Genomic DNA, 26,971 nt, shown 5'->3' with positions numbered 1-26,971 from the left:
CTACCTCTCCAGTAATGTTTCCATTTTTTTCACGCATGCAGTCCTTATAGTGACACATACTTGACATCACCATAGCTACACAGTGGTTATGTCCATTACATTAATAATTACATTACATGAAAGCTACATGGTACAATAATATGCTGTATGGATGGAGAAATTTCGTCCGCCTGGTGGCCATAAGTGGTACTGCACAATTTTATTTATTTAAATGTATAACTTTGTCTAACAATACTGTCCTGGCTGGGGAAGGGGGGGGTGTTTGTCAAGGTAGCTCTGGTTTTTCATAAGTCAGTGAAGCAAATTAAGATACTTAACCAAACTGTCTCATTTTGTGCCGTTTTCAATTCATTATCTCCTGTTCCACATTAGGCACTCGATGCAAGACAACTAGTACCCCTTCATAGAAACACAGCACCCGTTAGTGTTACAGTAGGCGCTGGTTCCCTGCAGCCAGTTGTATGATGTGTAATTGTGATGGACAAAAGGGTGTTTCCGAACACAACACTTTACCCTGCTCCATATAGTAAAATGTAACTTCATGGCTTCCAATAGATACAATATTTTTGAAAGGGAAGTTGAAAAGTCAGTTTTGACCCCTCTATGATATAAATTAGTTGCTTCTCAGGTAATTGGCCTAAATTTTGAAGCAGAGTCTGACAAAATTGCCTTAATAGTTACAGACAGGGCACGATGCAGAATTGTGGGAAATTGAAAGCTAAATACTATGCGATGCAATAGTATTTAAATCTTGTAACATTTACTCACTGCTATATAAAAGATCACGGGGTAAATGTGTCAAGCTGAGAGTTTTCCTGCGGGTTCAGATTCTAGTTATCATTTATTTAGTACATTCTACAAAATGACAGCTAGAATCTGATTGGTTGCTATAGGCAACATCTCCACTTTTCAAACCCGCTGGAAAACTCTCAGCTTGATACATTTACCCCCATGTATATTGTCAGAAGAATCCTTGATATGTGTGTCTCTGCAAGCTGTTGTCCTCTGTTATCAGTGATATTTAGGTACTTTCAGCAGGATTAAAGACAGAAAGTTTTATGATTAAGAAAAAATGTATATATACCAAGTTATGTTTTAGTTTAATGTAGAAGTGTATTGTACACATTACGGCATGTAATATAATGACAAATCTTACTACAGAGAGTGACTGATCCCTCCCTAGGGCTCAGGTGCACCCCTTGTACCCATGTAGACACCCCCCTAAAAATCTGGGACAACTCACACGATCAGTCCCAGATTTTAACATTAGCCAAGCAGGTCTATGAATAAAGGTAACGGAAGGTGTAATTTGTCATGAATTAGAGATTTGCATCACGTCTACAGCCTAGTTCTTTGTAAAACATTTCGTAAAGAACCCTTTAAACACTTTTTAAAGTCTCGAAGCCTAATTTAGCTTATAGAACTCTCAGCCAGCGTGCAAATAAAAATGTTTCCTTTTACAAAGAAACTGACGAAATTTAATCTGGTCCCCTCTGCTCCTACCCAGAAAAATGCCAACTTGTAAGTTGATTTTTTTTTTTTTATTATTATTATTTTTTAATGCAAATGTACCAGGGGCACAATAATTCCATATCGAGCGGACCGCTATTTTTTTTCCCCACCTAACAAATTCTACTTTACCCGGTTAAACTGTAAATTACGCATGAAAGCAAATGCACAAAATAAAAACCGTTCTGCACGAAGATAATTATCGTCGAAATCTTCTATGCCAACCCCAGCCAAAAGCACTAGACCCCTTATCTCTGCTGGAATTTTGAGTAGGGTTCTTGAACTCCTTTGAGACTTTATTCTGGTAGATTAGCATGTAGATGCCATATAATTGCTTTTCCCCCTTGGTTTTTTTGAAAGCCATTAGGAGCTGATTTATTTTTCAGTTACATTCCTGTATTGTACAGAGTGTTGCTGATGGAACTCTAGATAGACCGTTGTTGCGACCACGGATTTATAAACAAGGCAGAAAACTGGCCGTTTTTTGTATTTTTTTTTTGTTCTGTGTTTTGGTTTTTTTTTCCAGCCAGATATTTAAGGACTTAACCTGCTTCTTTCGGTCTGAAGTTTTCATTGTGCTTCAAAGAATCGCTTTCTGAATGGGCTTAGGTACCATAAAATGAACTGGAGCTGCATGAAACCCAGGAACATAGAATTTCAGAAATGCATTTTCCCGCATCATCTTAATCTCCAGTCCTTAAACTGGTTTGAGGAAGTCTGTGCAATTAGTTGATTCATTTAGTGGAACCTAGTTGGGATAGCTATTTGAAAGTTTTCTTTGCTGTGTTCTTTGTTTTCATGTAAGGTGAAACCGACATTCCTTATGTTGCTCTTCTGTGTGTTGTTGTTGTTGTTGTTTTGTTTTTTGAAGTATTTGTTGTCGGTGGGATATTGGCAAAGAACGGATCTTCCACGTGTCCCGATTTTCCAAAATTAGTCCTATTTTTATGACACTATTTTCTTTTCTCTTTCAATGCTTGGAAAATGCCGAACTGAAGATTGAGGTGATGAAGTGGTCACCTAAAAGTTAATAGATCACTTCAGAGCCCTTTTAATAACAATTATGTCCCATGACTTTTGGGACAACTGTGCCCAAGAGACAAAGAGCTTATTGAACTTGCAGTGTAGAAAAGGGGGATTAAAGTGAAACCATCTTGGAGAATATAAACAGAATTCATTCCCTTATTCTTAACGTGTTTGCATCAAATTTCAATAATCGGGTCCGAAAACATGATTGGAATACCAACCGGTTTCTGCCCAGTACCGCGCCATTCTCAGGGTGTCACAGACAGGATAGGGCTTTCAGCGCTGTAAAGATGGCTTCTTTGTCATGTGACTGCCAAAATGTCATCTGACAGTCACATGACATGATCCAATTCATATAACTATATTGCCATTAGGAGCTTGGTAGAGTTCAGTGTCATCTAGTTATAACCATATAATACAAAAAAGTAAAACATCATAGACATGCATTCTCATGTCACATCACTGGGAATCACAATATATATTAGCTATAGAAATGTGATATATTCAGTTGCCTTCTATAATAATATCCCACTCCTCCGGTCAGCCATAATATGTTCAGTTAGTAGCACGTGTTTTGGAGACTGAATAAAGAACACACAGAATGTCATGAAAGCCTGAGCGTTTCCAGAGACAAACCCATCTAAGGACAAATTGATCGTTCAGAGTTACCCTGACATTCTACTGTAGCTCTATTAAAATGTACGGTATTACCTCCCGATCCCGTTACAGACAGCTGAAGCACCTACCACATGTTTAAGACTGTGTCCTGGTGGGATCTGATACAGATAAAGAAAAATCTGAAATTTCTGGCCCTGCTCCTTAATCCACAACGTGGATTTCTGCAGATCAGGTCTGCAAGACTGTCAGTCACTCCCTGCTTGCTCAGAATGATGCAATATAAGGGAATCGCCTCCTTGTTAACGTGGCAGCTGCCGCAAAGGGGTAGGAGAACATAGTGCATATATTTAGTTCAGTATAACAATTCGGTTATATTATCCAACATAGTAATACAGTCTATGATACATATGCACCCCCTGTGCTGTAGACCATACACAGACCACCTGTGGCTCCGGAATATAGAAGACGCACCGTATCTCACCTGTTTATATTGACATCAGAGAACCCACTTTACAGTTTGTGGCATCATCTAAAAGTTTATTCACGTTTGTCAAATATAAGCAAGGGCACGACTTTGCGGAATAACACAGGGGGCAGATAGATCAGTTGTAATTCTCTGTCATGCTGAGACTTGTTGTTCCACAACAGCCGGAGCGCCACAGGTTGGCTAAGCCGTACGAATGCATATAGAGTTATATGGTCAATTAGTCTACAGTTAATAACGTCTCATCAACCAATCACAATACTGTTATTACAAATTTACATTTCATTAACATTTTTTAAAAAATGCAAAAGCAATACTTGTTATAAATATGGTTTCTTTTGTCTATTACACATCGCACGCAACAATTTTTGCAATATAACGTTCATATGTGGCAGGGTGGATTCATACCACAGACGTCCTAACCCTCAACCATCTTCCATGAAGTATGCGCCATACAACTCGTTGGACTAGATGCGAAGCTGTTATGAATAGTTATTCACTGCACAATAGAGTCGCTTCCAGTTTCCCAGCTTCCTAATTTAACTCAAGTGACCACATAAGGGTCGAAATTCACATTATTGTGCATTATATTGGACATCCTGTAGGGAAGTAATAGCCGGCCAGACAAACAGAATTGCTGATGTCCCTTTCCTTTGTAGCTAAATGAATGTTTGGTGTAAAATGGGATGCTTTATACATAAATGCAAGTACTTGTTGTATACTGACAGTATGATACCTCCATAGGGTAAATTTAGCAAAACAAGAATTATAGATTATACTTATAGTACGGTGCACGTTATGGGGCTTATATGTATAAAATAAAAACTAAAATCGGCATGTTATACTGTTTTATTAAATAAGCCCCACAGTGTTTATGCGTTTGTTGTATTCAGTATAGTTTTTGTGTTTGTCTGTGTTGAAGTCTTTATGGTTATTTGCATGAATACACGATCCCGGAGTCTTGGATCTTTAATCTATCACATGCCCCTCATAACTCCACACCCCAAGGCCACGGGAATCCAACGCAGCATTTAAATACCATGTAGCTGGGTACGATGCTGAAATGTTGCTATCACAACTTTCCCAGTGCCAGCACTGAGTGGCACGCTTGCCAGTATCAATAAATCCACACCAAAAAACGTAATTACCGTCTACCTTGGGAGGTAATGAACCCTGCTGCATGCACAGTGTTTGCTCTAAACTGTTTGCATAGGAATGAAAGTTTAATTGCAGAAAGATGTTTTAAGTGCAAAGTAGCTAAATGCCTTAAGAAGCTTCTGTTCCCTCCATCGCTAGGCGGGGGTGGCCGGACAGTCGTGATACTCTTGCAAAACTTGTATTTTTGGAAAATTTACAACTGGGACCCAATTGTTTAACTTGGCATGGTAGTCAGGATGCAGTCTCATAAACCTATTAACAGCTGCCCTTATTTTAATTTGTTTGACCTTGGTGATAATCGTTTATTGTATATATTATGCTATTAATGTTTTCCCACTACGCGTTTTCTTATCTTCAGCGGCAATTGTTGTCTGAGGATTATTTGCCGAACAATGCGAGCTGAGCTTTACGTCTTGTGTCTCATAGTTGCAAGGAACAAAGTTGTAAAACTTGTAGAGATGACTTCAGTGATAAACATAAGTCAAGAAGAGTGACTAGTTGAGATCATAAAATTTACATTTCTTTACTTTTTATATGGCACGAGGGATGCTGGTAGTCTTAAGCCGTTAAAACGGAAAGCAAAGGCACAGATCGAACATGTTTGCGGCTCTCTGCTGTTGGCTTATGGTTTTCTAATTTGTGTTTTTGTTTTTTTGTATTTGTTTTTTGTTTTTTTTTGTTTCCAGAAGAACACACATTTCGCTGTGAAGACTGTGACGAACTTTTCCAGTCCAAGCTAGATTTAAGGCGGCACCAAAAATATGCTTGTAACACAGTCAACCACATTTATGAGTCTCTGAGCGAGGAGATCAAGCAAGAGGGGTTTGAGAATGAACAAGTGCATGAATGCAAAGACTGTGAGCGCCTTTTCCCCAACAAATACAGGTAAGTAGGGCTGGTACTCGCCTTTCAGTGATGGTCATTGCGCCACTTATCAGATATGTTTTGAACTGTCATGGTATAGAGACCCTAAGTTTGGGAACCTTTTTTGAAATATTTTTAGATTTTATGGTTTCATTGATGGATAAGAGAACAATTCTGATATTTATCTGTCTAGACATTTAGGGACATATTCAATTGTCCGCGGGATTGCCGAAAATCCCGCGGTCCGCGCAGGATTACCGTTATTACGGTAATCCTGCGCGGGAAAAACCGTTAATACGAGCTGAAATCCAGCGATAAATTACCGTATTAACGGTAATAGTTTTTCCGCGCTCGAACCCGCGGACAATTGAATACCCCCCTTAATATTTACATCTAGTATTTACCATCTACTGTTTTCACTTTATTTATCTTATTTTTCTACTCAAACTTTGGTGTTAGACAGAGGAGCATGGGAGGATCTATAGTCACTATTTAGGTCATATTCACTTCCACCCTTCTATATGACCCTGTCTCGAGTCACAGTTACTGAGTGCGGATCTTTCACTGTACACATACATACATACATACATACATACATACATTCATTCATTCATTCATACATACATACATACATACATTCATTCATTCATTCATACATACATACATACATACATAGGCCTAGGGAATGGGACTCAATTGATTAGGAGACTAACAGAGAAAAGGTTATTTTATATACTTCCCTTTGCTCTTTACATTTTACTCATCTTGGTGGAACTTGGGTGATGATTGATGCCTGGCGTTTTATCCGTTAACATCTACGGAGCCCTATTGATATCATAGGGTGCGTTAGACTAGTCTGTGTGATTCGGGATAATACCCAACATGACCTGACCACTGGACATGATCATAATACAATTCTATTACACTGTATACAGACATAGGACACTACACCCCCAACATGACCTGACCACTGGGCATGATCATAATACAATTCTATTACACTGTATACAGACATAGGACACTACACCCCCAACATGACCTGACCACTGGGCATGATCATAATACAATTCTATTACACTCTATACAGACATAGGACACTACACCCCCAACATGACCTGACCACTGGACATGGTCATAATACAATTCTATTACACTCTATACAGACATAGGACACTACACCCCCAACATGACCTGACCACTGGACATGGTCATAATACAATTCTATTACACTGTATACAGACATAGGACACTACACCTCCAACATGACCTGACCACTGGACATGATCATAATACAATTCTATTACACTGTATACAGACATAGGACACTACACCCCCAACATGACCTGACCACTGGACATGATCATAATACAATTCTATTACACTGTATACAGACATAGGACACTACACCTCCAACATGACCTGACCACTGGACATGATCATAATACAATTCTATTACACTCTATACAGACATAGGACACTACACCTTCAACATGACCTGACCACTGGACATGATCATCATACAATTCTATTACACTCTATGCAGACATAGGACACTACACCCCCAACATGACCTGACCAGTGGACATGATCATAATACAATTCTATTACACTATATACAGACATAGGACACTACACCTCCAACATGACCTGACCACTGGACATGATCATAATACAATTCTATTACACTGTATACAGACATAGGACACTACACCCCCAACATGACCTGACCACTGGACATGATCATAATACAATTCTATAACACTATATACAGACATAGGAAACTACACCCCCAACATGACCTGACCACTAGGTATGATCATTATACAATTCTATTACACTCTATACAGACATAGGACACTACACCCCCAACATGACCTGACCACTAGATATGATCATTATACAATTCTATTACACTCTATACAGACATAGGACACTACACCCCCAACATGACTTGTTTTGTAGTTGGAAGTATTTCTAAACTATTTACTGTTTCCCACTGTGTCACTCTGCACCTCTCTCCTATACCTTCCTGCTACTTCCACAGCCCATTGTCTGAATGACTTCATCTCATTTCTCAGCATTACTACATGTCTGTAACGTCTGTTTACCATACATTTAAGTTGACCAGAAAGTCATAAGCTGATATAAATGGTCTGATTGTTATAATGCGGTATTATTGTATGTTAGCTGTGTACTTATACGATGAATCCCTTAGAGTACATGGCAAAGTCAGACCCTTTATATTCCTCTAAGTCACTCTGAATAGTACGTTTTTCTTCCTTAATTGTCTCCTCTGTCCAAATCTACTTGACATCTTGACCCCTTGTGTGTTGTTCTAAGTCAGATTATAGACTTTCCTTTTCTGTAGAATAATGACAGGATCCTGTCTACTGTAGGAAAAAAGTGCTTAATGGAAAGGAAGTTTTGTGGTTAACGGACTGAAACTCTTATTGACATTAGTTGTTTTCCGTGTGATTTCTGCGCACCAGTAAATCGCTGTACTGCTTACATGCAATAATCCAGACTTTGCTCTTCATTAAGACTCTCTTGCAGCCCCAATATATGTCAATGTGTTTCAGACATTTAAGGCGCAAATATTTGTTGTTCTATCGGTCCCAATAAGACGTGAACTTTGCCGACCAGGCTTGGCACGCTCCTATCTCATTCGTTTACAATCCCTGTCTTGCTTTGCAGTTTGGAACAACATATGATAATCCATACGGAGGAGCGGGAGTACAAATGTGACCAGTGCCCCAAAGCCTTCAACTGGAAGTCCAACCTGATCCGCCATCAGATGTCACATGACAGCGGCAAGCGATTCGAGTGTGAGAACTGCGTAAAGGTACCGCGGCTAGTTAGTTACCTTTTCTTTTTTTTTTTTCTTTGTCATTGTGATATCCTTCAAAGTGTGACCTCCGGCTGATGTTTGGAATGATCTGTGTCTCACGTATGTCCTTTGCAGAACGAGTCCTGGTTCCCAAGTGATCTTCCTTCCAGATTACCCATATATTTGAACTGCAACAACAACACTGAAGCGGAACCTCACACACCTAAAGTAGACGTCAGTGTTATGACATAGTTACATTTATTGTACCATCACACACGGTCACAAGCGCAAGGTTTCAGGAGGCACGCTGCTTTTTCACTGGTGGTTTCCATGTATCACGTTGACAATCGTTATGAAATCCCTTCCTCTGGTAAAGCCGTGGTAGTGCCGGGAGGACTATATGGGAGCTCCGTTGTTCCGTAGATGTGCGCCACGTTGCTTATGGACAATATCTAAGTTACATTGCAGCTCTCCTCCATTGCACTGATTAGATGATGCCACCATGGCTCTCAAATGGATTTTCCATTCCTACTGCCACGGAGTAAACCTAGGTGGCCTTATCTGCTCAAAGCAACTTGTCCTGCCCCATACACATAACCAAGGTAATATATCTAGAACCATGGTTCCTCTGGTCGGAAGAAGGTCTTTCAATAACTGCAAAAATGTGATTTTATTACATTTTATATTTTGCAGCTTCCCAAAACTTTGCGCATTTGAACTTTAGGTGTGTGCTATATACTTTTTATTATATTTTTTAATTTGAAAAAAAAAAAACTTATTGTATAAAGGTTTCCATTTTCTCAGTGTTAAAATAGTTTGCAAATACTTACATTCTGTGGCGTGGCGGCAAGCCTGTTTTCGGCAACTGTCCACCAATGTTATGTAACAGTGGGTTATAATGCCATTTTACAGGGGAAGATTTTTTCCCAGCAAATTATCGTAAATCTATAGTCTTTTATATAAACCATATAAATGGTAATTGCATTACTTTATATTCATTTTAATTGGGCTAATTGTCCGTTATTGTTAGTCCATGTGCCAGTAAAGCCAGTCCAATTATTTGTAGCCTGTTGAAAAAGCAATTAAACACAAGGCTGTTTGCTAATGATATGTGGGATGGTAGAATCTAGTGGTTAGTTTATATTACTGCTTCCATTGATACAAAAAGACTCTCAGGCCGAGGTTGATCAAACTGCGGTTTTACAATTTGTCATGCGGTTCGATGTGTGGTTCGCAAACCGTGTATTGTATCAAAGCTGAGACGGCTCATCAAATCGCATGACGTAAAACTACCAAAGATCAAACTGCAAACGCAAATGCAAAACTGCATGGAAATATTCAGATATTTTAGACCTGCTTCCGATAGGTGAGATTGAGCAATGTGCAAATAATAAGAGTTTAAAAAAATAACAGATTCAATCCAAATAGTTTGGCCAAAGGACTTCTTCCCCAGGCCAAGCAGTTCAAATTAAATCTATATAAATCGATGTAAATAAATGATAAAAATAATTTTAAAAATTATACCCTCCCCCCCAACAAAAAAAGACTGGTTTCCAGTGTATGCCAGTTAGTAAATCCCAGCCTGATTTTTGTTTTGTTTTTAGTCAATCCAGACATAGTTTTTTGCCCTTGGATCCAATACAGCTCTGTTGCACCCCACGCATTTCGTTCAGTTTTATCTGCAAAGTATTTCTGTATAAGACAGTCTTCTTTATGATTAAATAACTTTAGTGGAATATAAAGCAATGTATTTTGTAAAAGTTTCAGGGGTGTCTTTAATGTACCAATACATTAAAGTTGTTTGAAGTTGGCAACACCCTCTAAACTTAACCGTTGCTTTTACACATCCAAATGGATTCTGTATGAAGTGAAACCTCTTCTCTTCTAAGTATCTGGCACTGGCATTTTGATCTATAGCGAAATGTTGAAGCACATTTCATATCACAGATAAAACTATTATATGTTTATGCTATTGATTAAATGAATGACCTTACGTGTGAGAAGACCAGCTTATGTCTGGCTTTGTCAGCCGTTAGCTTTAATGTTATTGGTCATTAACAGCCAACAGCAGGCAAACCACCGGAATCTCTTCATATAACTTGATGTCTTGTCGCATGGAGGAAATATCACCGTTATTATTTTACTGCCAGTAAATAATATACCATGAAGTCATATAAAGTACTTAAAGGACCCCTTTGTAAGGGAAATAAAAGAGTATCAGGGTATCCATTGATAAGAGAGAGAAATCACAAAAGTGATTACTGATCGATCTAAGTTTACATTGCTTGCAATGAGTAAAATATCTGTATATCAAAATAATCCTAGCACTCCTCCAGTAACCATTGAAATTAAAAGGGCCCTCGGCCTTCAGATTAGCATAATTTATTTGTACATGCCCTTCTGAAACTTTTACAAGAACCACAGCGTTAATTTTTGTAGTTTTCTTCTGTGTTATTTAGTTGTGCTCTTTTTGTGTTGTATTTTATGGGCAATGGAATTAACCAAATTTCCCTATGATATAAACACATGGCTGGAAAGCACAGAATGAGGGCTTACAACTAAAGCAATGTACTTTGTAAAAAAAAAAGCCAGTAAACTAAAGTCATCAGTAGGTGGATGTCTCCTTTACGAAAACCCTTTATAATCATATAATTGAACTTGAGTGTTTTGTCAAGATTCCTTCATTCGCTTAAGTGTAAATCCACAACTGGAGAACTCCCTTTGCAGAAATAAATATTCACATTCTGACCCTTCCGAGTTTGAACTAATGAAAACATCGTCTATAGATCGTTCCCATCTGAGTTATATCTCCGTATTCCAAATAGCCTGTTATTCTAGGGGCAGACGCTTCACCTTGTAGCACGATTTGTCTGCTTGATAAATGGGATTTAAAGAATAACATAAGATTTGGAAGATATTGTTCTCTGCCGTCTATTCTAGGTTATAGTGTATCCCCTTCCATTCTGTGTATTTGATATGTTTCCAACATAACTGTCGGTACATTTTTTTTGTGACTTTGTAAAGTTTCTTTTTTTTTTTTTTGCTCTCTTGTCGCAGGTTTTCACTGACCCCAGCAACCTCCAAAGACACATCCGTTCCCAACACGTTGGAGCCCGGGCACACGCCTGTCCTGACTGTGGCAAGACCTTCGCCACCTCATCAGGGCTCAAGCAACATAAGCACATTCATAGTACTGTCAAACCTTTCATATGTAAGTTGTCTTGCTCGTAACAAGATAAAATCACCCGTCATCCCTAGAATAGTCTCCCAGGTTTTTAAAACTACTTGGCAAATTGAAGGAATGATTGCCACATTGTTTATCTCTTCTTTTCTAACGCACCTGTCCCCAAGGATTAAAGCCTCAATGTTTCTTGCATTTTGGGCAATATTCACACCCATAAGCATTCAACAGAAATAGCTCGGTGCTGGATTTTTACCAGGAAGCTGATTGGACAAACCTTTATTATATAACCCAGGGAGAGAAGAGTTAATTGGGGGGAAAAAAAACATTTTCTATGGAGAAATTATTTAAAACTCGAAACATTTGTTACGTACAAAAAGAGCTGTTAGAGAGACTCCTAAGGAAAAACCACAATACGTGGTCCCTTTTAAGCAGCCTACATTTGGCCAGACAGTGTACTATGCAGAATCGTTAGGCAAAAATATCACTGAATTTCCATCATCCAAACAGAACTCTTTTTAATTTCCTGACTTTATTCAAATACCTGTCTGTTTCTGCTTCCATATCTACATTGATGGTGACCATATTACTTTTTAAACCACTTGTATGCCTGATGAAACTGTCTCCTTCTCTTATGTGCATTAAATGCCTTAGCTGGCTGCCAGCGTGGTAGAGGGAGGGGCGGATATTTTGCTGTTCCTGAAATAAATGCTCAGTATTAATTAATCCCTAGGTCCAGGTTAAAATGGAAAGCACAAGCCGACACAGTGGTTTGATAAAGCGATAGCATTAAGTAAAACTGTGTTTGATGTTTGCCCCGTTCATCATCATCACCATTTATTTATATAGCGCCACTGATTCCGCAGCGCTGTACAGAGAATTCACTCACATCAGTCCCTGCCCCATTGGGGCTTACAGTCTAAGTTCCCTAAGATACACACACACAGACAGAGAGAGACTAGGGTCAATTATTGATAGCAGCCAATGAACCTACTAGTATGTTTTTGGAGTGTGGGAGGAAACCGGAGCACCCAGAGGAAACCCACGCAAAGACGAGGAGAACATACAAACTCCACACAGATAAGGCCATGGTTGAGAATTGAACTCATGACCACACTGCTGTGAGGCAGAAGTGCTAACCACTTAGCAACTGTGCATTAGGAATGCGTACTAAACATACAATTATTGAAAAGGATACTTGATTGAACCCTTGAAGAAACGCTCCGGTGGGTATAGAAGAGGTCCTACATATGGCTAAGGCTCAGTAATCAATATAGACGTCAATAACACTGCTGCATTCTGGGATTTCCGAGGATATTTTTTGTGTGTTTCCTTGCTGTATTCCTATATCCACTCGGTTCGTTTGTTTTTACCCTGTAACTTCTCCTCCATCAAATGTTCATCCATCGTCACGCCTGCAAAATGTTCACGTTAACAGTGCCTCACTTAAAGGGGAACTCCGCATTCCATCAATTCAATTCTCCAGGCAGGTTTGTTTATTTTCTTTTACCATACGATATGGCAACAGGTCTGCAGTGTAGATACAATCACATCTGATACACAGACCGGACCTTATCTAGCATTATACAGAGGGGACAACAAAAATAGAATTCTTTGAAGGTGGAGTTCCCCTTTAAATGTTTTACAACAGCGATATATCCTTATTGGGCTCCGTTGTATAAAAAAAAAATCATTTAATAATTTGCTGTTGCCATGGGACGAAGTGCATTCAGGTGGCCGCAGTTGGAGGGCTCCACAGTCGGCATCCCCGCCGCTGCGTCGTTTTGCAGCGCTGCGAATCCGACGGTTCTCCGGGGAATCTGACAGTCCAGCTGCAGAGTTTTCCAGGATGCCACCCCCAGAAACTACAGACAAGCCAGGTGTGGGCAATGAACCACGTTTAGCCGTCTAGTCTATATACTGGTGCTCACGGGCCAGCCACTGAAAAACCCCATGACATTTCCATTTAAGTAAAAATAAATAAATAAAACAATGGAGTCATCATTTTTCTGCTAGCAAAGTCATTTTTGGGACACGGTACATTGCCAACTTAGAACTTCACAGTGTGTTAATCCCCCGTTCCTCACTGCAGAGCCTGGGCACTGGACCAACAATCGTCATGCTTTTAGACATTGTGCAGTTTCCAGCCTAATAAGTTATCCGGTATGTGCTCTTTAATATCCAGTGTGAAACATTTGGGATGTCAGTATGATTAGAAAACCATTATGTGTTAGAACCCATTTTTATGGAGATACCGAACATTGTAACCAACAGAGAAAAATCAGATTGTAAACTAGAACTCAACACATTTTTCTCATATGCAACAGATGTAAATAAATGCAAAATTCTTCAAGAAGTAGAATTACACCCTTCCCCCCTACCCCACCAAAAACATTGTTACATTGTTCTCTGTAGGCCTTGTTTTACAACTTTTAGAAAGTGTGGAATGCAAATACACCTTGGATTTGCATCGGTGCCCCTAGATGATCCACTCTGTACACATCAAGGTGCCCACCTCATCTTCGCTCTCGGAAGGCATCAACACAAAATTAGTACTGCGTCTAGCTATGTGGAGTGGGGGGATCTGAAGAGGTGAAGTGTGCAAACGTCAGACTGAGCTTTTGCAAAGAGTCAACTGTAAATGTGCGAGTGCCCCTTCGCACAGCAAGGATGCCCCTAAAAATGCCTGATGAAACGGAAACCCTTTATCTAATTCCAATATCTCATTTTTGCACAGCTCAGCACCTGCTCCTCACTTGGCAAGGGACACCCTCTCTCCGTCCCACGCCTCCCATTGGCCAGTGCACACTTCATCCATATCCGCAAACATCCCCATCTTGTTTCATATATCATTTAAGCGTAAACGTTAGATTGTTGCACAAACTTCACATTGACCAGCGATGCACTGAATGTCACTAAACACTTGTTACTCTCAAGGAAAGTGTAGGTCATTTCACACTTCATAATTTATGTAAAGACTTGCAATATCCGGATTAAATACAGCTGTACTTTATCTCCAGAAAGAATGAATAAGGAAAGAAAAACATCTTGTACATTTGCTGTGATTAAAGGGTTGCTAAACTTGAATACATGTTTATTATGTTGCTGCGTTTCAGCCTGTTTAAACTGATTGTGACTTCCTGTAGTTTACGAACACAACAAAGGGGGGGGGATTAAATTTGGAGTGCTGTGCTGCCGAAAATCCCCACGATGTCCAGCTGTGCACAATACTGTTTATTTACGGTGCGGAATCTCCTCTCATTTATCTGCGCCCTTCTGCCGCGGAGTGCCATCACGGACCGTTCCGAAACATCTCTCTGCGTCACATCGCTCCAAATTGAATCCCCCCCCTCCCAAAAAAATGTGGTATGCACAGAAGATAATGAAAATATTCATGTATAAAAGAATATATATATATATATATATATATATATATATATATATATATATATATATATAATTAATTTACTTGTGAAAGGCCCTGAAACTTTACTGTATTGATTCATGAGTCACCTGTTGATTTTGCCGTTTAAGTATACATGTCGCAAAATATTATAAAAACGACGATTGTGCATGCCTTCTCTCAGTCTATTTATTTTTATTTTATATTGCTTTTGTTTTGGTTTCTGTTGGTGTTCCAGGTGAGGTCTGCCATAAATCCTACACACAGTTCTCCAACCTGTGCCGCCACAAACGGATGCACGCAGACTGCCGCACGCAGATTAAATGCAAGGACTGTGGACAGATGTTTAGTACTACCTCTTCCCTTAACAAGCACCGACGCTTCTGTGAAGGCAAAAACCATTACAATCCCGGTGGGATGTTCGCTCCTGGCCTGCCCTTGACGCCCAGCTCTTTGATGGACAAGTCTAAACCTTCCTCAAACATGAATCACTCTAGCCTTGCTTTCAATGACTATTTTCCTTCTAGGGCACATCCAGGTAGCTTGGCATTTTCCCATACTCCCCCGTTTCCAACTTTAGCCCCTGGATTTCCAGGAATCTTCCCACCATCATTGTATCCCAGACCACCTTTATTACCTCCTTCCCCACTACTCAAAAATCCTTTGAACCATGCACGAGAAGCGAAGCTTCCCAGCCCGATAGGCAGTCATCAACTATCCCTCATGTCCTCTCTGAACAACAGTACCAATAGCCAACTGCTTTCATTGGAGGAAAAATTTGAGAACAGCTTGGAAAACTCATACCTGGAAAAACATAAGTCAAGGAGCAGCGATCTATCGGACGGAAGTGACTTTGAAGATGTCAACACCACTTCGGGAACCGATTTGGATACCACCACTGGCACCGGATCTGATTTAGATAGCGACGTGGATAGTGAAAGAGACAAAAACAAGGAAAAGAACAAACCCATAGAAAACAAACAAGATATTGTCAGTAGTTCTGTTTCCAGTAGTTCTAATAATAATGTTGGCGAGAGACCATTTTTCTACCCTCCACATTCCTTCTTTCCACCTCCGGAAGAGCATTTGCTTCCAAACATGGGGGCAGCCAATGACTCTATTAAAGCTATTGCCTCGATAGCGGAGAAATATTTTGGACCTGGTTTTATGGGGATGCAAGAAAAAAAAATGGGTTCCCTCCCCTATCATTCCATGTTCCCCTTTCAGTTCCTCCCCAACTTCCCCCATTCTTTGTACCCAGCTTTTACGGATCGGACAGTAAATCATAACCTACTGGTGAAAGCTGAATCCAAGTCTCCTAGGGACCTCCAGAAGGTTACCAACTCTAGCTCAGAGTCACCGTTCGATCTCACAACCAAACCAAAAGAGATGAAGTCAGCCTTAATGCCACCCAAGGTTTTAGTACCACAAACCTCAGGAGAGGAGCAGCCGTTGGACCTAAGCATCGGCAACAGAAGTCGAGCCGGTCAGAACGGAGCGAGGGAAACACGAAAAAACCATATCTACGGCGACAGGAAATTGGGGGCCAGTGATATGCTCTCGAAAATCCATCCACCTCCTCTGCCACAGCAGCCGCCTCTTCACTACGCAAAGCCTTCGCCCTTCTTCATGGACCCAATTTACAGGTATTAACATACCTTGACCTAATTAAGTTGCATGTTTTGGTAATTGTCTGTTGCATGGATGAGTCATTTCATTTGCCCATTTGTCTTCAGAAAGTCCGTAGGACGCTTTGGTTCTGATCCTTTTAGATGGCAAAATCAGAGACAATGCTTAATATGATTTGTTTTGCATTATTGCATTCAAATGTGGAAAGATGTTCCCTATAAGGCATAAAAAAATGTAAATCATGTTTAATTTACACCTTTTCAATAATTCAATCTGTGTTTTAGTTAGGAAAATGGTGTTAATGAACCCCAAACATTTAAATTGGAGTACGTTACTGTTATTTTTATTCTGTAAGTATTGAAAGTTTATTTTAAAAAAAAAAAAGGTACGAAAAAATTTTCAAATTTTATCGCAAAATTTAACGCTACTTCTGAGGATATCCATCGTTATGTATATTTTGCTAACGATCTGGTCATGTGCTCGGAAAGTTGGAGTGTTCATGTCTTATCTCTGCATGAAAGGTTATGGTTGTGTCTGTCCTTTGTCTCCCTGCTAAATATAGTCTTGTGTTGAAGGGTCAAATGAGCATTATATCAAGGGGCGTTCCGGTTATTTCACTGTCTACAAGAGCAGAGGCTCCTCCAGAAAGCCAGAGCACAGGAATTACAGGAAATGTTCTCATCCGAATAAGTTATATGATATATCAATTGGTCTGACCCCGTCCGTCAACTCACAAGCCAGACAGATTCAAATATTATGACTTATGATCTCTCCTATTTATCATCCGAAAACTTAGACGTATTACATACTGTTACGGGTTCTGTGGGAATTATATATATGGCGCTAGCCTCAGACTATGTGAAAAAAAAAGAACCTCTTTTATTCACGCAACGTTGGCTTTTACATTTGTTTTAGATTTTTAATTTGGTTGTTTAACCAAGCTTAGAACTAAGGTGTTGTGTGATTAAAAAAAAAAAAAAGGTGGGTCAACTCCCACTGGATAGAAAGCTTGGACTGTCCCCAACCTTGCTCAGCTAAAAAAATATATATGATGAGCTCTAATAAGGGTGAAAGAGTCTACATTTTTACTTTGTTACTGTGCTTATGTTAATGCTTTAATGACTACATAGAGTTTTTACAAGTTAAAGCCCTTGATGTAGGATTTTAGTATTATATTCTGTGGTTCTGTTTGTAATGTTGGTCTTTTGTCGGCAGTAATATGGTTCATAGTTAATTGTGGGCTATGATTAAACAGTGAGCTTATTTTAATTTTTTAAGTTTATGGTTCCTGGTCTTGTGTGGTGAAATCACTTAGGGAATATTTTCCATTGTGAAATGAGTTTGAGTATTTTCTTAAAGTGTACGTTTTGCCCACACCGCACGGAGGCAGCCATTTTGTCAGCTGGACTAATACTCGTGTGAATAAGGCCCTTGATTTTATTGGGAACAACTTGCTTCGCTGACAAGGATGAATTCTCAGGAATATTGGTCCAGGCCACAAAAAAATGGCTGCCCCCAAACGTATGTGACCGGTCCTCCTAAAATCATTACTGGTATCATGCTTTAATTATTATTTGGGGTACGTAACCCTCTGTGTTGTTGTCCAGCAGGGTGGAAAAGCGGAAGGTGACAGACCCTGTGGGGACGATGAAGGACAAGTACTTACGACCATCTCCGCTCCTCTTTCACCCCCAGGTAACATAACGATGACCGTTTCTTCAAATGCATGTGTTGCCCAGTCATAATACCATTGGTTCGGTTTAAAGAAAAATATTTACTTCCGTTTGCCTAAAGATGTCTCCCAACATGGATATATTGTCCAAAATAAGCCCCACCCCTGACTGTCCTGATATAGAAAGACCCTGAGAGGGTGGGGCATAGCAGAAAGTGGGTGTGGCCTTGTGGAAGCGCAGTAGGGCTTGAACTGCGGTGATCTATTGCCTCAAAAGGGCATAAAGGGTTTAATTTGCAAACAACGAAACTGGTGCAAAGTGAGAACACACAAGTTGTGAAACAAGAAGATTTGAGGCTCTTGTTTGTTATCTTTTACTGCAATATATTCAACAGTTTTTATGTGAATGTTGTTTGTTTTTGTTTTTTTTTATTCCACAGAATTTTGCAGCATTTCCCACCTCACTGCTAAATATAGAACCCCTCATTGTTTCACATCCCCATCAACGTTTTAGTTAATAACTTCCAGTGATTTTCCTTCTAGATGACTGGATAATGGCAGCGGGCCCGCCAGAAACATCCTGTGTTTGTCTGCATTAGCATAGTGGTGAGATCTACATGTAGCGGTATCTGATGTGACAGAGCAGTCGTCTAATAGCCACAGACAGAGAATATAGTGAGCCCGGTGCAGCAGCGCTGCCTAAAGGAAGGCTCAGAGATAGGCAGAGGTGACCATCTACACCCAACGTTACCTCTATCTATTAGCAGACCACTAGGCTAACGTGCTGCCCATATATATATATATATATATATGTATATATAATATTATAGTAATTTGCCCACCCCATGTACTGGCATGCATGCTTTGTTAGTGCAATAAAGCATTGTTCCTCTATTTTTCTCCATTATTATTTTTTAAATAAAGTTTTTTTAAAACAAAAAAAATCCTCAAGTTCTAGAGAAATGTTAATGAAGCTTATTAAGATGCAACTTTTACATGAGGTATTGTGTAATTGGGAAGAGAAACATAACTCTCTACCTCCCCCTGTTGGTCATTCAGTATGTTGACACGACTCCAGCTCCTGTGTTCTGCTGCTAAATACATCTCTGAAATAACTTTTTTAACCTCTCCTCATTGCTCAGTGACTTAAAAGTGGTCACTTGGGGCTAAACGCTGAATTTATCTGAGTTTTATTTTTGCCTCTTTGGCCTGTGAGCTCCATGGGGTATAAATCTATTGAATTATATCTTTTATGGCTAATTACTATATTTAATAACGTCCATGAATAGCTGCCAGCATGCTACAATTTATATTTTGGTCATTACAAGCGGCTTTTTTTTAATAATGATATCTTTTTAAAAACAATGTTTTGGCCGCAGATGTCCCCAGGGTCTGGCTTAATGCATTGTAAACGTGCAAAAGGTCAGCTTGCTGTACAATAGAGCATCTAGTATTTGATGCATGATTTCCTCTGAGTTTCCGCTCGCACACCGTCCCCCTTTGGCTCCAATTCAGACTGTGTGTTTCAAAGCAATACGATCTGCAATGAGCTACTTCAAGTGGGAGCGCTAAGAGCCGAGGTCTTGTTATCACATGAAGCACAAGTGTGTAAACAGCTATCCAAATACAGAGTTTTAGGTTTGTTTTCAGAATTATTCACTCATTACTGTATGAGTAACAAGTGCAAGCTATGTATGTGTTTGGTGGTGGATCAATGGTTAAGAGACCTGGTTGTGTTTGGTGGTGGATCAGTGGTTAAGAGAGCTGGCTGTGAAACCACACTGCTGAAAATGTACAGTATTAATATCAGTGTTACCTCTTTAAAACCTCTGTACTTTGTTGTCAGTTTTGCACCATTGAATTTAATCGTTAGCACAGTTGTCAAGAGACTTGTCTACGGACTTATGGTGTCCACTTTATGTGGCCATTCACAATTGGGTAAGACTGAGAACGGTAGAGAGGTGACTGCACAAACAGAGTCGGAAACGTCCAACCAAATTTAACATCAATTATCGGCCCTTTTTTTTTGGTCTAAAAATGGGATTTGGGGCCAATCAGGTCTAAATCGGCCTAATTTGATGTCAAAATCGCAGCATGGATGGACATGTAAAGTGGAACTAAACACTCAAAAATGTTCGGTTCTGTTACCGAGAAGGGTAAATTGTACTTTTTAAAAAAATGTCTGGAAAAGTCTGTTTGCTCTGAATATCATTCAATTGTTGCTCACCACATGCTGCCATATTTCTCAGGAGTTAATCCGATCTCCACAGTCACTGACTTAGATCAATAAATAAACTGTCCTGTTGTGAATAATTTGTGATGTAGTAGATTGTTACCCTTCCTTGCCTTTTACAAGTCACACTTTTTAAAGTGTGTTTGACTATGGTCTGAGCACTTTATTGTATTCAAACACTGTCCTGCTCATCTGGGATATTCTCAATTTTGTTGTGGGCAGTGATAGAACAACATGCATCCATTAGTATGTTCACAGCAGCACAGAATATTACAGGAGAGAAATGTGCTGAGGCAGTGACCTGTCCACTAGTGTGATTGTGTTAGTGAGGACAGGACTGCATGTGACAGGGGCAGTGACATGATGTGAGGAGGGGAATGGAGGCAGCAGGAAGCCACAGACTGAGAGTTATATAGTGGAAGGAGCAGGGTCCCCCAGCAGCACAGAGTATATAAGGAGATGAGTGATGTGTTAGTGAGGACAGAGCTGCATGTGACAGGGGCAGTGACATGATGTGAGGAGGGGAATGGAGGCAGCAGGAAGCCACAGACTGAGAGTTATATAGTGGAAGGAGCAGGGTCCCCCAGCAGCACAGAGTATATAAGGAGATGAGTGATATGTTAGTGAGGACAGGACTGCATGTGACAGGGGCAGTGACATGATGTGAGGAGGGGAATGGAGGCAGCAGGAAGCCACAGACTGAGAGTTATATAGTGGAAGGAGCAAGGTCCCCCAGCAACACTGAGTAGTTTTGTCAGGCTCCTGTAACACTGATGCAGAAAGTGAATTTCTGTTTTTTGTTCTTGGTATATACAGCACAATAGCACCTTCTTTGATAGATACCATCACACCTGGCGCAGAACATGTAATCCAGCACCAATGACCCATTGATCACGGTCATACATATGAATACAAGATTTTTAAGGACTTTTTAATAAAATTTATTATTTGGTGTTTCGTTCCAGTCTTAAACTACCAAGGTGTCCACTATACCTAGCAGTATGAATGACACAATGGATATCGTAAAAATTAGTTACTGTATCAAAGTATCACTGCCGTTCAGTCCATTTGTGGGACAAGGATGATAAGAGTAATATTATACTGGATGCCACTTCTCTGCTGACGTTCCCTGTATCCATTGTTCTATCTAGATGTCCGCCATCGAAACCATGACGGAAAAGCTGGAAAGTTTTGCCAACTTGAAAACAGACACGGGGACGTCGTTACAGCCCCTCCCGCACCATCCGTTTAATTTTCGCTCTCCACCCCCAACTCTATCAGATTCGATCTTGCGGAAAGGAAAAGAACGCTACACCTGCAGGTATGTTACATGACCGCTGCCGACCACAAGCCCTTCCCATTGCACTCAATGTAACGGGAAAATGTGCCATAATATTCTTCTTATTATTATTATTATTATTCTTATATTCATTATATTTTTCTATTTCCAGTAATGTTTATGAGCTATATAGAGAGGGACAAATAATAAGTTGCTCACAGCATAAGTTGATTATGAACTTCTGATTTTGCATTGATGTTGGACAACCACCACTAGGGGGCGCATTTGAGTGTAATCCAGACCTCGCCAATCTGTGGCTCTATAGGTGTTGGGAAACATCACATCCCAGCATGCTTTGCCAGTAGATAGCCAGACAATAGCTGGCAAGGCATGCTGGGACTTGTAGTTTCACAACAGCTGGAGAGCCACAGGTTGATCAATTCCCTCACATTACAGAGGTCTTATATATACGTCTTAGAACCTCAGCTTTTCCCCATTGGAAATATACGACTGCTCGTTTTAGCGTTTCTTGGAAATAGATTAATATAAACAGTTTCATTGTATTGAGTCACTTTTATGTATTGTCCCTATTTTCTGTTTTTTTAAGATGGGGATTTATTTGCACTTATATTGTCATTTTCTCCATCGTCATTTTACTACACTGTTAGTAACTCTCTATATTACACATCCTGATGGCCGTACTCCTATGGGGCGTAAGCACGTTAATTCTTTCCCATTTTATTACCAGGTACTGTGGAAAAATCTTTCCACGATCGGCAAATCTGACGAGACATCTCAGGACCCACACGGGAGAGCAACCATACAGGTAGGGCCCTTGGATATCATACATGTTCCTGTTCTACTGTCGGCGCCAATTCTCCTGCCTGATCTCCCTACACGTTCAGGCCACACCCCCAATAGTCTACATTTTGGCGGGACGCTCCTAATTCATGGCAGCAGGGGAGTTGTTGGGAGGATCGGGGTGGGGTTTGGGTAGATTGGGGGTGGAGTTTGGGCAGATCTAGGGTGGGGCTTAGAGAGTTTCCACTTTTAGATTGTGGGGAATGACTACAAACTTTCTCAAGTATTTGTATATGAGTTTTAGTCACTATAAAAGTTACCAAGAAAGACGTCCAGCTTAGGAATAGAAGTGATTTTATTTTCCCTGGGCCTCTACCAGATAACTAATGTATTTGTTTCGTGTAATGCTTCTGCCTTAGACATACTTCTGGTTATAGGAGCACCCAGACCCCCCCTTCTCCCCCTGTGGGATCTGATGTTTATAGAACAATTTAATTGTCATTGATTTCTTTTGCTCTCTGACAACTGTGACTGTCAGTATAATTGTTTTGAAAGTTTGTTTTGTGGATGTCTGCTGTATCTGGTGGAACTCTGGTCAGTGATTGCTTGGAATGAATTTTAAAAAAAAAAGTAATAATTTTGTCTCAGTAATTTTGCACGCACGCACGCCTGCCAGATCAGAGAGCTCGATTAGGAACTCTCAAAACGAAGGGGAAAAAAAATTGGGATACAACACAGCGATGCGTCGTGACTAATGGGGAACATTGGAAACCGGAGTTGGCAGTTATTGGGAAATGTTATGTGTCTTGGAATTATCGTGTACTTTTCCCTAATTTGGCTTCTGCAACATCAGCACTCGCTTAGAGCCAAGCTCTGCGGTGACTAAGTTCAGTGAAGTAAGTCCTAAAAATAACAACACTATACACATTGCATTAGACGTAGGGAACCGACACATTATAGTTATCAATACTCATCTCCTGCACTCCAGTGTGCACCCAGTTTTAAGCGTGGGCGGAGCTAAGGCAAGCTGTAGCCAATCAGATCGTGGGAAAGGTCACAGAAGCAGGAGAGGAGCTGACCATGTGGGAGGCAGTGACCTGGCCACTTGTGTGTTTGTGTAAGTGAGGACGGGGCTACCTGTAACAAGGTCAGGATTGGAGGCAGGAAGTTACGGACTGAGGGGCCCAAATTTGGCCTTTCATATCCTCTAATGGAAAACAAAAAATACATTTAAAAATAGAAAAAAAATATTTTACAAAAGTACAGACCTTGAAACATTGACAAAAATGCTTTATTTAAAGTATTGTGGCAGTATCAGTACATGGTGATTTTATAGCTCCTGAGGTGGGGTGGAACGTCATAAAAATATGGCAGAGCGCAGCAAGCAACTATAAAATAAAGTGCTTTTTTTATTTCAGTCGGCACTGCCCTGTAGCTGGTGCATTTGTGCTGGCACACCCTTACTGAACGTTGCTTAAGTACATCCACCGCTTTCTAACCCTGCTCCCCCCCCTTCAAGTCATACACAGTCATTATCAATTGCATGGGGACGTGAATTGCATTTGCAATTGAGTTTCTTGGCCTAAGTCCTGTTCTGGCGCATGTGTGGAATGATTTCACGTAAGATGGGCTTACACCTGAAATTGAATCAGGATCTTGGTATAGATACGTGGGCAATTGCCTTTCACCCTTTTAATCTTTTTAGCCTGCACAAAAGCCCCCATCTTGCCAAGCAGGTATTTGATGCTCCATTACGCTGCCCATTTGTAAATACCCTCTTGAAAGGCGTACTTAATAACCTGACGCAAATGTGATACCACCCAGAGACCAATCAAATCTTAGCCTTCGATCAGTCTAGAGCACGTTAGACCAATGAAAGCACTTGCCTGTGTGGCTATTGGCTCTTTGGTAGTGATTACACTACATTGTGCTTTTATTAGGTGCGTTATTGGAAATCTGTAGTGTAAACTCATTAGGTAGCGCATCCTGCGCCTGAAACGGACTCGATGCTAAGTAACAAAGATAAAATATCAGAGCCAGCGAGGATCAATGTCTCTACAAGACGGATCTAATCTGCACTGCAATCGAACGCCCGTCAGCTTTATAAAACACGTACAGCTTTCTCACCATTACAGCGAAGAGAAACTCTGGATGGTAACACGCCAGCTGAATGATTTAAATAAACCGACGGGAATAAATCATTATCCTTCTACTTTTGTGGTGCAATAAGTGTGATCTAAGTGTGGGGTACTGAGTACCAGTCTCTCTTGTTTCATTAAAGAAAACATCATCTTTTTTGGCAGCGTTACCTGCCAGAATCGTTTTAATTTGTTACTCCGCTTTCATTCTATTTATGTTACAGTCTGGAGGTTATTTTTACTTTTTTTTTTCGGACAAAAATGTGATATTTTTCATCGCTGGGGAACACACGGCTGCAGATGTGAAGTTCAGCTCTCTGTTTGAGCCTTACATTGACGCCCTACATCAACTTTTTGCTCGTGTAGGCTTGCCAGGTCATACGGTGCAATCAGTAGGGGGAATAGGAGACCAAGTGATGGAAGCAGAGGGGTATATATATTTGGAGGGGGGGGGGGGATACATTAGAGCACAAACTAAGTGGTCTCATCCTGGTTGTGAAATTTTCCAAATAGATGCCAGCTGTCTGTAGTATGCGTCTTATGTGTATATATCGAGCTGTCAAGTTTTGGTAATATATATTTTCTAATTGTTTTATGCTCCCAGTTTGTTGTGTTTTTATTTACTTTTATTTCATTAACATTTTCTAAAGTCCAAATTATATATTAGATATTAAATAGATAGTTTGCAGCTTCTCCTATTCCAAGCGGTTACAAACAACCAATCAGATTCTAACTATCATGTTTTAGAATGTACTAGGTAAATGATAGCTAGAATCTGATTGGTCGCTATGGGCAACACCTTCACTTTTGCATTTTTCAGAAGTTGTAGTGAATCTACCCCATAGTTTGAGTACCGATGGGAGTTAGAAGTAGTGGTAGCAGTATAATTACACTGCTGGAGCTAAACTGTTTTACAGGAACTTTTTATTCTATATATCTAAATGTTACGCTTCCCCTTTATACAATTAAATGTTGTGTGGGGAGGACGTTGGTGTAATTTATCCCTTATTAGTTAGGAATATACCATATCTAGGCAGATACCTTCAGGATCATTCCTGTAGTTTATAACTTCCAAACATGCTGTTAAGTATCCAACCTTATCCAAACATAGATTAGTCATTTGTGGCTATGGAGCTATCGATATTGGCATGCTTGATGACACAAGCATGCATAGACTTACAGCTCTGCAACATCTGCGGAGCCAAAGTACGCCAAACTCTTCCTAGTTGGCAGATCAGGATGACCACGCAGTAAATTGGTAATTACAATATATGACCTACAGATTTGTCACTCCACACTCAGTTTCCATTGAATAAATGCTTGTTGGACACAGGAGAAAAGATGTTAAAATGTAACTAAACTAAATTGTCTGCATTTTTCTTTCCTCTCCCTTTACAGATGTAAATATTGCGACCGGTCTTTTAGCATCTCCTCCAACCTTCAGCGGCATGTACGGAACATACACAACAAAGAAAAACCATTCAAATGTCACTTGTGTAATAGATGTTTCGGCCAGCAGACCAACCTGGACCGACACCTCAAAAAACACGAACATGAAAATGTTCCAGGTAAAGGGCTAGAAAATACGAAACTCCATAAAACTAATCCACAGGACAATAGTTGCATAGGGAAAAAAATAAACTTTTGAACACCTGGAGAATACACATGGCCACAGAAGGTGTGGCGACCTGGATGTCAGTGTTGGCTCCTTGTAACTTTGGAAAAGTAATTTTGTCTACCTATTTCCCAGGCAAGAGATCTTTAGGCCTTTATAATTCTTTCTCTGAGACAGTCTCAGTGTTCTAAGGTAGAATGGTAGAGGGTATTAAGGCGTTCGGAACTACACCAAACCAGGACTATTTACAGAGGAGGTCACTAACAGATACAGATAGAGCACGTTTCTGATCCAGCAAGTCCAGCAGCATTGTGGGAGCACTCATGCCTTAATAACCTCAACCCCAATGTATTGGTAATGGGGTTAGCCGTAAACAATCCGATCAACGTGTGCTGTGCGACAGACTCTTGATCACGTCGCTCGCCCAAAGAAATGTTATAATTACTTTAAAATATATAGAAAACCGGAAGCATTTATTGTATAATAAACTCATAAGAGTTAAAGTGGTAAAATAAGCTAAACATTTAGAGTCAA

At 40.1% G+C, this 26,971-nt stretch overlaps 1 protein-coding gene across 5 annotated transcripts in view; it reads left to right on the top strand.

The window, feature by feature from the left end:
• The window catches only part of PRDM16 (PR/SET domain 16), a 48,839-nt gene that overhangs the window by 8,836 nt on the left and 13,032 nt on the right, over positions 1 to 26,971 (top strand). For 2 of the 5 annotated variants that reach the window (XM_075190159.1, XM_075190163.1), the window contains exons 3-11: positions 5,482 to 5,680; positions 8,354 to 8,501; positions 8,622 to 8,720; positions 11,544 to 11,697; positions 15,309 to 16,716; positions 18,307 to 18,394; positions 21,756 to 21,925; positions 22,632 to 22,709; positions 26,221 to 26,390. In XM_075190159.1, the coding sequence (XP_075046260.1) occupies positions 5,482 to 5,680; positions 8,354 to 8,501; positions 8,622 to 8,720; positions 11,544 to 11,697; positions 15,309 to 16,716; positions 18,307 to 18,394; positions 21,756 to 21,925; positions 22,632 to 22,709; positions 26,221 to 26,390 (2,514 nt within the window). The remainder of the gene's footprint in view (positions 1 to 5,481; positions 5,681 to 8,353; positions 8,502 to 8,621; positions 8,721 to 11,543; positions 11,698 to 15,308; positions 16,717 to 18,306; positions 18,395 to 21,755; positions 21,926 to 22,631; positions 22,710 to 26,220; positions 26,391 to 26,971) is intronic. The other 3 variants (XM_075190160.1, XM_075190161.1, XM_075190162.1) reach the window with 3 other exon arrangements.

Source organism: Mixophyes fleayi, chromosome 11 (genome assembly GCF_038048845.1).
Source record: "Mixophyes fleayi isolate aMixFle1 chromosome 11, aMixFle1.hap1, whole genome shotgun sequence".
NCBI lineage: Eukaryota > Metazoa > Chordata > Amphibia > Anura > Limnodynastidae > Mixophyes > Mixophyes fleayi.
This window is presented reverse-complemented; position numbering and strand designations above follow the sequence as displayed.